The sequence below is a fragment of the Scomber japonicus genome, chromosome 22 (assembly GCF_027409825.1).
Source record: "Scomber japonicus isolate fScoJap1 chromosome 22, fScoJap1.pri, whole genome shotgun sequence".
Lineage (NCBI taxonomy): Eukaryota > Metazoa > Chordata > Actinopteri > Scombriformes > Scombridae > Scomber > Scomber japonicus.
The window spans coordinates 10,374,116-10,387,510 of NC_070599.1; the positions used below are offsets into that span (position 1 = coordinate 10,374,116).

General features: G+C 38.9%; 2 protein-coding genes across 2 annotated transcripts in view; both read left to right on the forward strand.

The window, feature by feature from the left end:
• The window catches only part of ppp1r14bb (protein phosphatase 1, regulatory (inhibitor) subunit 14Bb), a 244,621-nt gene that overhangs the window by 134,208 nt on the left and 97,018 nt on the right, over positions 1-13,395 (forward strand). The gene's annotated exons all lie outside the window — the stretch shown is intronic.
• The window catches only part of LOC128383301 (pyruvate carboxylase, mitochondrial-like), a 287,146-nt gene that overhangs the window by 18,980 nt on the left and 254,771 nt on the right, over positions 1-13,395 (forward strand). The window contains exons 7-9 of the mRNA XM_053342914.1: positions 2,970-3,087; positions 6,154-6,221; positions 8,711-8,794. Coding sequence (XP_053198889.1) covers positions 2,970-3,087; positions 6,154-6,221; positions 8,711-8,794 — 270 coding nt within the window. The remainder of the gene's footprint in view (positions 1-2,969; positions 3,088-6,153; positions 6,222-8,710; positions 8,795-13,395) is intronic.

Genomic DNA, 13,395 nt, shown 5'->3' on the forward strand with positions numbered 1-13,395 from the left:
GGAGAGAAGTCTAGACCAACACTGGATGTTTGGCTGATTTTATACTTATTTAGCAGTATACTCTGGTATCCTGTAAACAATTTGTTTTTGTTGTTAAATGTTAATGTTATTGATTATTACCCTCATCTTATTAGGTCAACATGACACTCCCTGATCTTTAGTTACCATGTCTCATAGCTTTTTTTCCCCCTTCAAGAACATATATGCACATATTTTTTGGTTTGTTATAAAACTTGGTAAGAGTCCCTTTAAAGAAAAAACACATCCAGATAGATTCATTTTCTTTATTACAGTCTTACATGTAATAAATAAACATTTTTCCAAATGCACTACATAGGTCCATACAACTAACAACTATTAAGCAACCTTATAAATATATGTATAACATTTTCATGTATAACACAGAATGCTTTTGTGGTTTAATCTAGAGTATGCAGTGTGATGTATAACAGTACTGTTTGCAGACTGTTTAACTAGTCTCCTTACTTCAAGAGCGATTCATTACTTCTCAGCATCATGGACAACCAACAGCTATAAACTAGTAGTGTTTTGGGGGATGCACTCTTAACCTCAGTTGGTTGTAAAAAAGGACAGTGATCTGTTTTTTCTCATTCTTCTTAAAATGCTTCTTAAAATCTTCGATGTTATCAGTGGTGGGGATACAAGCAAAAATAATTTTTGAAAAGAGTTTTCCTCAAAACATCAGAGGAGTATACTGTCCTTTGGTGGATGATGCTATTCAAAATGTGAAACATGAAAATGAACTCCTTAAGGCCAGTAGACACTAGGAAGTGACAGGTTGTCACCCCGGTTTATTTCAGTAGAGGCCTGGCAGCAGCTCTGCTTCTCATGCTAGCAGTGTTAGTACTAGAGGGTTTGTGTGTTCGCAACCCATGTGAACAAGCACAGCTTTCCATTGTTTGTTTCTGCCTCTCAAGTTTGACCGTGTCAAACTTTCTCAGCAGGGAGCTAGTTGTCCAATCAGAGGGCAGAGATCAATAGTAAATCAGAGCTACACAGAGCAATGCCATGTACTCATCCGTCATGGCTGGTGGCGTTTACTGTTATTTCTGTCTTTGCTTTGGCTTTATAAAACACAAAGAATAAGTGTAAGCCACAATAAATACGATTATGCAAATCTCACCTTAAAGTATTTCCCCTACCTAAAAAGCATTTAAAATAGTTTAGTTATCCTACAGGCTGTTACATTAACAAAACCTGGCACATACAAACAAGACAGGTCAGTGCCATCCACAGTGGTTTTAAGCCCTTATTCACTGATGTACACAAGGAATGGCAGTGTTGTGTTGTACTGTAGTCACTGAACCTCACAAGTCTGCAATCCTTTGGAAAGCATGACCTTTTCTGAGTTGTACCCCAGTCTAATTAATTAGTTGTTGACATTTCTAGTTGTTCAGTTGAGTCACTTGGGCCTCCACAGCTCCAGCTGATATGATGTGAAGAAATTGTAAAGGGGTTTCTCTGTACTGCTGGGACCACAAGCAACAATGCATAGGTTGACTTTTTATTCCATTAGGTCAGCTAGTGGGCCATTAGTATGCTGAATTAACAGAGTGAAGCTAATTACCCTCAACATATCGCAGGACCCACTCTGAGATTATGTTTACTGATGAGCAAAGCTATGTTTAAGAATCAGATTTCTGCTTCAGAATTTGATGTGTTGTGCTTTCCCCAAAAAGTAAGAGAAAAGGAGAACGGCACGTATCAAAGCTCCAGTGGCCAAAGCTGAGAGACGGACTGAACTAATGTGGAAGGAGTACAAATGGAGGCTTTTTTAATCTTTAAATCTTTCAAAAACCTTTTCTGTCATGTACAAAAATAGTTGTGACGTACAATTCAGTTTCCAACACCAACTAATTCAGGGTGAACTTGAAGTCAGTATTACTACTTGTACTGTAGCTTCAGAGATACTATTATTTCTTACCATAAATTGACACCTTTTGTACAATTGTTTTCATCCTAAGGTTTTTGCAGTGATAAGGTTTTAATAGGTTGAAGATAGGTGTAGGTAGGTATTTTTGATGTATAGCTCTGTAGAAACACTGTAAAAACTGAACTGAAATATGTTTTTAGGTGAGCACTTGCATAGATATTTAAGCCTTATTTGTATATTTACTGTATGTATGCTGTGATCAGACGTAGAGGACAGGTAAAAAAACAGAGCGGTGTTAGAACTGACACCTGTGTTCATAGAACTAGCATTATAATACATGAAGATTACCTTTTGTGATACTCATGTGACAAAGTATTATGTACTAAAAAATGAATGATGACTTTCTGGTTAAAGTAAGAGATTCCTGGTTTCTAATCATCTGTCACATTTGGCTTGTTTTCTGTGATAACCCTTGACAAAATCATGGGCCTGCTTTTGGCGACGCTGGTGTGATGACATCTGCTACCGCCTTTAGCGCTTACTCGTTTCGCCTCTTGTTCTTCTCTCAAGGCCTTGAGATGACAGCTGAGGAAGAGCTCAGATATCTTCTCTGGAGGCACAGGGAAAGAAGGCATGATGGTGACTCAGTCTTTCCCCAGTAGAGGAGACTGGATGGGCGGGCAGGATGTCACAGACTGAAAAAACACAGATTGAGTCATGACCTTTACATGGTCTGCCGTGACCTCCCACAGTCAGTCCCAGAGATCTTGTGTAGCATTTAGCTCCCAAAGGATGTGCAAACAATTCACTTCAAAAGAAAAAGAAAACAAGAGGAAAAACACATCATCACTGGCAAATAGAGGAAAATGAAACTGATTATAAGAAGAAAAGGAGCTTGTACTAAATAAAACATTAACAACAGACCTGATGAAGAGATTAATAAACACTGAAATATGTAGACTGTGCATCATCAAACCTCTTTGAGAACCATATATGTTCTTTTGTGGCCCTCTTGCATCTTGAACAACACCGCAAACTCAGACATGTATGGATTTTTTTCCCTTCTGTTTGTCAGGAGCTTGAGGAGAATTACCAGCGGGCCTACTCTGAAGCCCTGACAGCTTTTGGGAATGGAGCCCTGTTTGTTGAAAAGTTTATTGAAAAACCGAGACACATTGAAGTACAGATCCTTGGTAAGTGCATTCTTCAATTTTTTTCTGTTTGTCTTTAACTGTATGTCTGTGTTTATTTTATGAATTGACTGAAGTTCATTATGGAAGCAAGATGCATAGAAGTCCTTGAACTCTCTAGCAGCTCTAAGGGAGGAAGAGAGACCGCTGAACAATGAGAGTGAATGATATTTATTGACCAGCAGAGGATTCTTCAGCCATTATTTGTCTCATTATGCTGAATGCAACTCCACTACCACTCAATATTGCAGAACTGTTTTTTAACACTGACACTTTCAGGAAGTGACCCTGCACTTTGATAACACAAGTATACACAAACACACATTCAGGTGTACTGTACAGCGTGCTCAGACGTGCAGCTGTCATTGGTTTGGTAGGGGTATGTGAGGGCACTGTGATTAATTAGTGCAGGGTTTCTCAAACTCCAAATGGCAAGTCAATACAGATCTAGTGCATATCTTGTGTTATGAATACAATATGTTATGAAGTGTTATATTTTCTTTTTTGAAATTTATTTTGAATATACAGTATAGCTTGAGCTCATTCAAAGTGATCTTGTCTGCAAATTAATGTGATTTCAATGTGGCTTACTTCACTATCATCATTTTCATGGTGACATTAAATGAGAAATTGCTATCAACTCCTACTGTAAATGGCAGAACAACATACACTACCGTTCAAAAGTTTGGGGTCACCCAAACAATTTTGTGTTTTCCATGAAAAGTCACACTTATTCACCACCATACGTTGTGAAATGAATAGAAAATAGAGTCAAGACATTGACAAGGTTAGAAATAATGATTTGTATTTGAAATAAGATTTTTTTTACATCAAACTTTGCTTTCGTCAAAGAATCCTCCATTTGCAGCAATTACAGCATTGCAGACCTTTGGCATTCTAGCTGTTAATTTGTTGAGGTAATCTGGAGAAATTGCACCCCACGCTTCCAGAAGCAGCTCCCACAAGTTGGATTGGTTGGATGGGCACTTCTTGCTTACCATACGGTCAAGCTGCTCCCACAACAGCTCAATGGGGTTCAGATCTGGTGACTGCGCTGGCCACTCCATTACCGATAGAATACCAGCTGCCTGCTTCTGCTCTAAATAGTTCTTGCACAATTTGGAGGTGTGTTTAGGGTCATTGTCCTGTTGTAGGATGAAATTGGCTCCAATCAAGCGCTGTACACTGGGTATGGCATGGCGTTGCAAAATGGAGTGATAGCCTTCCTTATTCAGAATCCCTTTTACCCTGTACAAATCTCCCACCTTACCAGCACCAAAGCAACCCCAGACCATCACATTACCTCCACCATGCTTAACAGATGGCGTCAGGCATTCTTCCAGCATCTTTTCATTTGTTCTGCGTCTCACAAACGTTCTTCTTTGTGATCCAAACACCTCAAACTTGGATTCATCCGTCCACAACACTTTTTTCCAGTCTTCCTTTGTCCAATGTCTGTGTTCTTTTGCCCATCTTAATCTTTTTCTTTTATTGACCAGTCTCAGATATGGCTTTTTCTTTGCCACTCTGCCCTGAAGCCCAGAATCCCGCAGCCGCCTCTTCACTGTAGATGTTGACACTGGTGTTTTGCGGGTACTATTTAATGAAGATGCCAGTTGGGGACCTGTGAGGCGTCTGTTTCTCAAACTAGAGACTCTAATGTACTTATTTTCTTGCTCAGTTGTGCAACGCGGCCTCCCACTTCTTTTTCTACTCTAGTTAGAGCCTGTTTGTGCTGTCCTCTGAAGGGAGTAGTACACACCGTTGTAGGAAATCTTCAATTTCTTAGCAATTTCTCGCATGGAATTCTCGCATTTCTAAGAACAAGAATAGACTGTCGAGTTTCAGATGAAAGTTCTCTTTTTCTGGCCATTTTGAGCGTTTAGTTGACCCCACAAATGTGATGCTCCAGAAACTCAATCTGCTCAAAGGAAGGTCAGTTTTGTAGCTTCTGTAACAAGCTAAACTGTTTTTAGATGTGTGAACATGATTGCACAAGGGTTTTCTAATCATCAATTAGCCTTCTGAGCCAATGAGCAAACACATTGTACCATTAGAACACTGGAGTGATAGTTGCTGGAAATGGGCCTCTATACACCTATGTAGATATTGCACCAAAAACCAGACATTTGCAGCTAGAATAGTCATTTACCACATTAGCAATGTATAGAGTGTATTTCTTTAAAGTTAAGACTAGTTTAAAGTTATCTTCATTGAAAAGTACAGTGCTTTTCCTTCAAAAATAAGGACATTTCAATGTGACCCCAAACTTTTGAACGGTAGTGTATCTCCTTACATTACTAACTAGTGTAAATGTTGTGAAAAGCAGAGTTGGACTGGATATCCAGCATTGGGAGAAATCCCGGTGGGCTGGTCTCTCTGTGGGCTGCCTGAGTAGCCCATTATACAAAAACAAGAGGGAGAGAGGTGCTTCGTCGGCTTACTTTGATTATGCACCGCCCCACCTGCCCCACTTTCCTTTCTGGACCTCTGACCTTGAATAAAAATCAGATGCATACTTTTGAGTAATAACTTTGAGAACCTGAATTAGTGTCTTTAGGTCATGCAAGGGATTTGTGAATTATCTATAAAAAGCCATGTCTTTGACAGCCCTCCGTTTTCCTGCTTCCCTTTCTTTTTTATTTTCTATTTTCCCCCTTTTTCCTCTCCTGCTCCCTTCCTGCTTTTAACTTTTCTTTATGGTTCTCTCTTTTCCTTCTTCTTCCTCTACTTTTTCTCTCCATTTTTCTTCCATCCTGGCTACTTGGTTTCAGTTTCTTCAGGGTGCCTTTCTGTTTGTATCATTGTCAATTTAATATTTTGTGTTTGGACTGTTTTGGGCACAAACTTGCTCTCGTGTTCTAGAAAATGGAGAAGACAAACCACTTTTACCCTTATTTATTAATGGTAATTGCCACTTTGGTTTGTGTACACATATATGTATACTTTTCTCTCCTTCTTCATTTGAATTCAAGCACTCCTTCCCATCACGCTCTTGACTGTCTTACAGTTTTCTTTGTTCCTCCTTCTCTCATATCCTCACCTCCTTCTCTTTTTCTCTTTCCCCAGGCGATAAATTTGGTAATGTCATCCACCTCTACGAGAGAGACTGCTCCATTCAGCGGAGACACCAAAAGGTGAGGGCCTCATTTTAAAATTCATCTAACCCAACTTAATGTTGGAATTTATTTAAGATTATCTTCATGACATTTCTGCTGTATTGCATAGATTACCATGAAGTGGATGGTGCTGGTGGATGGGTATGAGACAAAGATCATAAGCAGGAATCACACCTGCAAGCACTGCAGTACACTGAATATACAATAGACTGTTGGGACTTAAATCTTTTTTTTTGGCAAACAGGCCAGTTAAGCAAATATTAATTCTGAAGTTGATTATAGTAATAATTATTATAGCATTGACGGCCCTGGGAATCATAGAACTCCTGAGCAGCATGGGTAAGCGGATTATATATAAATAAAAATTAGCCACTGCTAATGCTGTCTGAATAGGACTCTTTGCAACAACTGCAGCAGTTCCATCATTCTCCACCAAATCAACTTGACTCAACAGAACATTTTTTAAAATTACTATTTGATGCTCATTCACTAGCAAGGGCAATTGTCTTCCAAATTGTTTGAGAAAACTGGGTTTTGGGATTTTGGGTACAATGACCAAATAAACCTCTGAATGCTAAATCAAAGAGAAAATAGAAATCGACATCTAAATGTCACTCAGTATAAAAATGCTTTCATCAGAGAAAGCTGATTAATGTGTAATATTTCATTACATATTGTCACCTCAAAGCAGTTTCAATCATGTATTTATCACTTTCTTCCTCCTGCTTTAATCAAATTATAGAAGATAATCATATTAGCGGGTCTGTTCATGCAAGAGCTGCTGCTCTTTGATTCTGTGAGACTTAATCTGCCTTTGCCCTTAATCTAAGATCTTTTTGAATCTCAGAAACAAGAATAGTCACTAGTTGAAACAGATTTGGGATGGTGGAGCACTGATGCACTGGTTATTTTTAGTATTTCTCTGTGTCTTCGAAGTGCTGTTCATACTTGTAGAAGGTTTTTTGAGGGGGAGGAGATAAAAATTTTAATTGAGTTCTTGTGGTTTTTTACTGAAAAAAAAATCGGACTCAGGTCACGTTTTGAACTGGATTCAATTAATTCTCTTGGATGGGTTGACTTGTTTGACACAGTGGAACGAAACAGATCAGCCTCCAACATGGTGAACCCCACCCACCCAGCAGCTGCGGACAGACCAAATGAAAGGCTGAACTACATAATGTTTCACTCCATCTGTTTTTACTAAAGCTGAAGTAACACAAACTATAACAAACTGAAAACAAATGATGTTATTCCCTAAATATTACTGCAGTAGTTAAAAAACTCCTGTCCATTTGTGGTTCAGTTTTCAAAACCAGTGGAGTATTTTGTGGTTTAAGAATTAAATTTGAACTGGGAGGAAATTTGGAGAACATTTCATTTTGAGCACTATAGTAAAGTCATGGGGTGTATATTTAAGCAATAATGCACTAATTGATGTTTTCATACATGCAAAATGGATCAGATTATATGTGAAAGTGGTGAAGACACTGAGATTTATCAGTGCAGTTAGCCTCAGACTGTTTTGATGTATTTCAGCTCATTGTTTTGGTTTTTACAGCCTGCAACTTCACTTTATGTTTTGGATCAGTCTCATGACCCAAATCAGCCACATTTCCAGCAGGTGTTTCTGTAAAAAGGCTGTGATGAGTACACTGTATACCAGCTACCCAGCACCACTTGGTAGACGGGCAAGGTTAGCGAACTAGCTGGTGAACGTAGTGAAAGCATTTAGTATCCGAAAAGACGGATGTTTCCCTCAGGAGTTGGTAGAGAGCTGTGAAAAAGAGAGTAAACATTGCACTCTCCTTCATCAGGCGTTATGAATGTGTAGAAGAGGCAACTGCTTGCAACTGTAATATGTTAGCCACAACATCTTCATTAGGTGTTATTATGTCAGTTTTGATACGTTTTTGGCCTTCCCACATCATCCAAATGATCAATTACAATGCATGTCATAATAAATAATCATAGTCTGTAGGAATGAAATAACCTTTTGTTGTAAAGATGTCTTAGTCAAACAAACAAAATACAAGAATTCAATTTTTGCTTGCAGTTACTAAATAATGAAACATCCATAATGAGTGGGAGGCAGTAGTATCTTTGCAACAAACAAACTTGGCAAAAGTAGACATAGTAAGCACTGTGTTTGACACATTTTACTATGGGCACTGCATTAAACATTTCTGTCAGTGGTACATTAATAATGTAACTTGAGGTCTGGTGTGTCAAAAGAAGCAATACAGTCCAAGAGAATTTTGTAGACATTAATTTTAATTGTGTGTCAGGCTAAATGAATCAATTAAAAAAAAAAGAAAAGTTAATTATATGCAAGTTTTAACAAAGTCGTTATCATATGCTATCGTATGTTGAAATGAATTCATGTTTCCTCAAAACGAAGATTGAAATTGAAGTTAGTTGAAATGGGCACGTTTGTTGTCAGTTTGCTGCATTTCTAACAGTGTTAGTTTTCATTGCAACATTGTCACTAAAATCTTGTTGTTTTCAAGGTTGTGGAAATTGCGCCGGCTTTCCAACTGGACCCTCATCTGAGAGACCGACTTCATGCCGATGCTGTAACCCTCGCCAAACAGGTACACTTGTGATTTTGATGTTGAAGCCACAAAACGTTGTGATTTCTGGATTCCTGCTGTCTTTTATTTCAGTCAACAGTAGGATGGTTACTGAGGTACTTTTAATGGTATCGATCGAATTATGTTGATGAAGTATTGACTCATGTCAAATCAAATGCACAAACTAAGTCAAAACGCACGAGTTGGGCGCATGTTAGAGTGGAATAATATGTCTCTGACAGTTTTTTATTCCATGCTCATGGGTGCAATACCGCCAGTAACCAGCGGTGGAGCTTGTCGCAAAAGCTCATGTACTTCATTACATCTACAATACTCAGTCATGGTGTCACCATGTGTAATAGTGTTACAGCTACACAGATACATTGTGGGAAAACAGTGCTAACAACAGAAACGTATGAATAAATATGTTTAGAAGAAATATGATTTAATATGGAGTAAATAACGACAAACAACTTCCCCTCAAGGCACAACAGCCTTCAGTAAACAGTTAGTGTGCAAGTAGATAAGCAGGTAGACCATCCAATCATTTCATGAGGGCCGAATGAAATAATTGACAGCTACAGATATGAGATTCTTACTGTTGTCAGAGCATTTGATTTATTGATTCCTCGTGATGTAAAGAGAATCTCAACAAATAACAAAAACTGCTTCTCAAATAAATTGCCTCCCCTAGCTTTGATCATTTTTTCATCACTGAGCATACAAAATTAATAGGTGTGTACAAAACATTAAATATTAATGTGGCTGCTACCTCGTATTAAGACAACTTATTCACTGGGAGGCAAAATGTTCTCTAAATTGTGTAGGCAGGTGTCAGCATGTTCAGTGCTGCAGTGTTACATAGTTTTGACCACTAGTTAAAAAAGGTTAACACTTGAGGAGAAATGGCTCAGTGAAAGGGAAAAAGCTTCTCTGGCGAAGATGCTCAAGCATTGGTTTGTGTTTGGGATGTTTGAGCAAATGCTTTTCATTTTTCTGTCTATAATTGGTCTGCAAAACAACCGGATTCTCTCGAAGAATTTTAATGTGCTAACTACCTGTGATTCGAATGAGGGGGACATTAGTGCTTTGTTGAACTGTGGAAATGAAATTGCTATTTGAAAATGGATGGGAATAGATGCAAACAGCAAATGCAATTGTGGGAATTAGTGTTTAAACAATTTTTGAGTGCATTTCTTGAACAAATTTTATGATTGTCATCCATTGTTGCACTCTGCTCAGCTAAAATATGTAAAAACATTTCCCGCAAGGTGGCTCATCCTGTATTAGCCCCCAAGAATCATTTAAAGCAGGTTTCTTTTTTTATTTTGGCTTAATCTTGCTGAAAAGTTGGCTCAGCTATGACAGCATCACTTAATAGTCAAGCCTCATCTCTCAGGAGATTTCAGGTAATGGTCTTTTCAGGTAATAGCCCAGTTGAGCAATGGATAGAAGGAGAGAAGAGTGTCAGAGGAGGATAAAGACAAGGATGGTGATTCGCTAAAGAAATGACCTTGATAGTATTGACGGAGAAATGGTTGTATGAGAGAGACAGCAACAGAGAGATGGAAACTTTTTAATGTGTAACTCATGATGTGACCTTGCTTTAATGGTGATTTTTGTTCTGCACTAAATGTCAACATCATCAAGCTTGTCTACTCAGAGTCACAAGCCGTGTGTGTGTGTGTGTGTGTGTGTGTGTGTGTGTGTGTGTGTCTAGCAGTCTCTTGTCTATGACATCTCTGCTTACTGTCATTTTAAATGAATGATATTAACAGCAGTGTATGGATGACTGGTACCAGCTAAAGTATGGCATGCTGCATGCACACTGTAGGAATCTACTGACTCAGTACAAGGACAAGTTTTCACTTCAACAAATAGGCAGCACTGCAACACGCCATCTGTGTGAAAGCACTTACTGCTGCTGTAGGAGAATGGTTTTCACAATGTTTCCAAACCTTGAAGTCAAGAATAATGAAATGACTTCAGTGTCAGGTTCTGTTTGCTTTCATACTGTATGTACACATGAGGCATAATTGACTGTAACAATTTCTCATAAATCGCATGTTAAGCATGTGTGCTTGATTTTTACAGTATAAACCACAAAGACAATAAGAAGCTGCTTCCTTTTGAAATTATATTTATCAAAGCTTTTAATGTGCCCACAATAAAAAAATCAAATGATATGAAGAGGCTGTAGCGTTGCAAACGGTATATAGCAACACATGCAGCATGGTGTGAGTGCTGTACTAGTCTACTTCAGGGAGCAGAGAGTGGCAATTGAGGATTGAGAGCTCAGCTAGGATAAATCACATTATTTTGAGAAAAGAATAATCAAAACTATATCCATATAAATCTAATAGCTTATTTGACTAGTTTGGATGAGGTGGTAGATTTTTGATTTGCATTAATGTTTTTATTTTATTTTTTTCATGTCAGACGTGGATACTAGTGGGTTATACAGCTTGTCTGATCAGACATGCTCTTTTACATATAGAAAAGATACTGACACTATTAATGTAGCCATAGGCAGATTATTAAGAATAGCTCTAAAGTTGCAGATATGGACAACTGGTTTGATTTTGAGGTGACATTGCAGATTATATGAACAGACTTAAAACAGTAAAAACAGTATTTCCTGGATCAGTTCTGGCAAAGGGTAAGAACTCACAAATATAGCAATACAAACGTGTATGAACACACGGCTGAATAATCAAACCTGCAGGTGTTGCAGATTATCACCAGGGGTCTCACTTTTTCTCAGCCTCATCTTCCATTTTTCTAGTTCCAGGCACACCACTCCTCCTCCCTCTTCCATACGCTCACACTCTCCTCCTCTTCACCTCTCTCCTGTCGTAGCTTTTCCCTGCTATGTGTTGTGAATGCATTTCACTTTGTGTCAGTCCCCCACAGTGATGGTTTCCACTTCAGATCTGAGCCCAACTCTCACTGCAGTTCTCACTGCAGGTCTCACTGCAACGCTGAGAGTGAACTTTTGTACTTAGTTGGGTATTATAAATGTGTCTGAGTTTGTCACAGCCTGTGTATGTACTGTATGACTGTGTGTGGGAGACCAAGCAAGATGACATTTATTTTTAATGTGATGTATGGAATAGAAAGCGATAGAAATGGTACATTTGTGCAGCGTATGTTTGTTGGCATACAGCCGCAGTGCTTGTTCATACACTCAAAGGTACATACTGTAGTTGTCTTAAATGACCATTTCCCCCCTCTTTTTTTTGGCTATTCTTATGACTACTTGCACACTCTCTTGTGTGTATTTTAAGGTGTACTCTAACACCTTAATATGACCAGTCCAATTTCAAGCATAATTGGAGCCCTTTCATTATAATCAGCAGCTCATTGAAATTTAATGGCAAATTGTTAGACATGGAACTGCTATTGTATGCACATGTGCACAGACAGACTCTCCTGCTGTTGTTTACACCAATACACCACCAAGAGTCTCACATTCTTATAAACACACACTATATATAGAGAAAGAGGCACTGAATGATATAGTAGACACACACTTGGTTCTGTATACTTACACTCTCAGCTCTCACATATACACATTTACCATCGCCTACACCCCCCACACACACATTTGCTATTTCTCGGCTCTTATCTGGTCTTAATGGTGGCTCCATAGTGCTGGCGCTCTGTCCCCCTTCATCTCGCCGTCTGTGTTGTATCGCCCATCTTCCATTATCAGCAGCCTCCATCTGAGTCTTTCAGAGAAACAGCGCAGTCTTTGAACTCAGTGCAGGCCACAGCATTTCCTGATAGAATGTCCTAGAGAACAAAGTTGCCTGGCAACACTGATGGGCAGAAAGTTACTTCAGCTCTCTGTAAAAGATTTTTAGCTCAGAGTGTATATCAAGCTACAGCTCGCAAGAAAATCACTGATATTGTCAAATTGCCTGTTATGGTGTAATGAGTTATCTGCTGCTCAAACAGCTGATTGTGCATACTCATTTGGAAATGGTTGTTTTTCCTCAATCAGAGGACTGTGGCTGCCATGTCTGCGCTTTATTGTATTTCTTTCTTTGTGTTTTTCAGGGGAGGACTATGGCTATCATTTCATTTAAGCAACTCATGCAATATCTCAGCCAGTCCTGATTAGTTTTATGAATGATGCATCTCACCATAGCAGTGGGGGGTTTTCATAATTACAGTGATTGGCCCACTGATTGGACGCTTCATTGCTTGCTCATTCACGCATATGCTGCTTGTGATAATTTAGCCCCTTTGATATCTTTGTTGCTGTGCAGTAGTGGTATTGGGTATCTGTCTTTCTGTTGTGGGTTCAGAAGGTCTGGCTGTACATGTCAGATGGAGCTACAGGCAGTGACGGGGCACCCCATGTGCTTGTCTCTTCAAAGTGCTTTGTTTGTTGAGAATGAGTCATATGACAGGAAGTGAGGTTGAATACATGCATTTTCGTAAATCTCAGCCCTCACCAACTGTCAACAAGTTGTAATTGCTCTCTTGGAGATGTTCTACATCTGTGCACAAATGTGCTGCTGTTTACTCACACAACACATGTACTGCACAAACCTATTCATAGACCATAAGTAGGCAGACATAATAAACATGCCTCAGACATTGCAGACCAGATT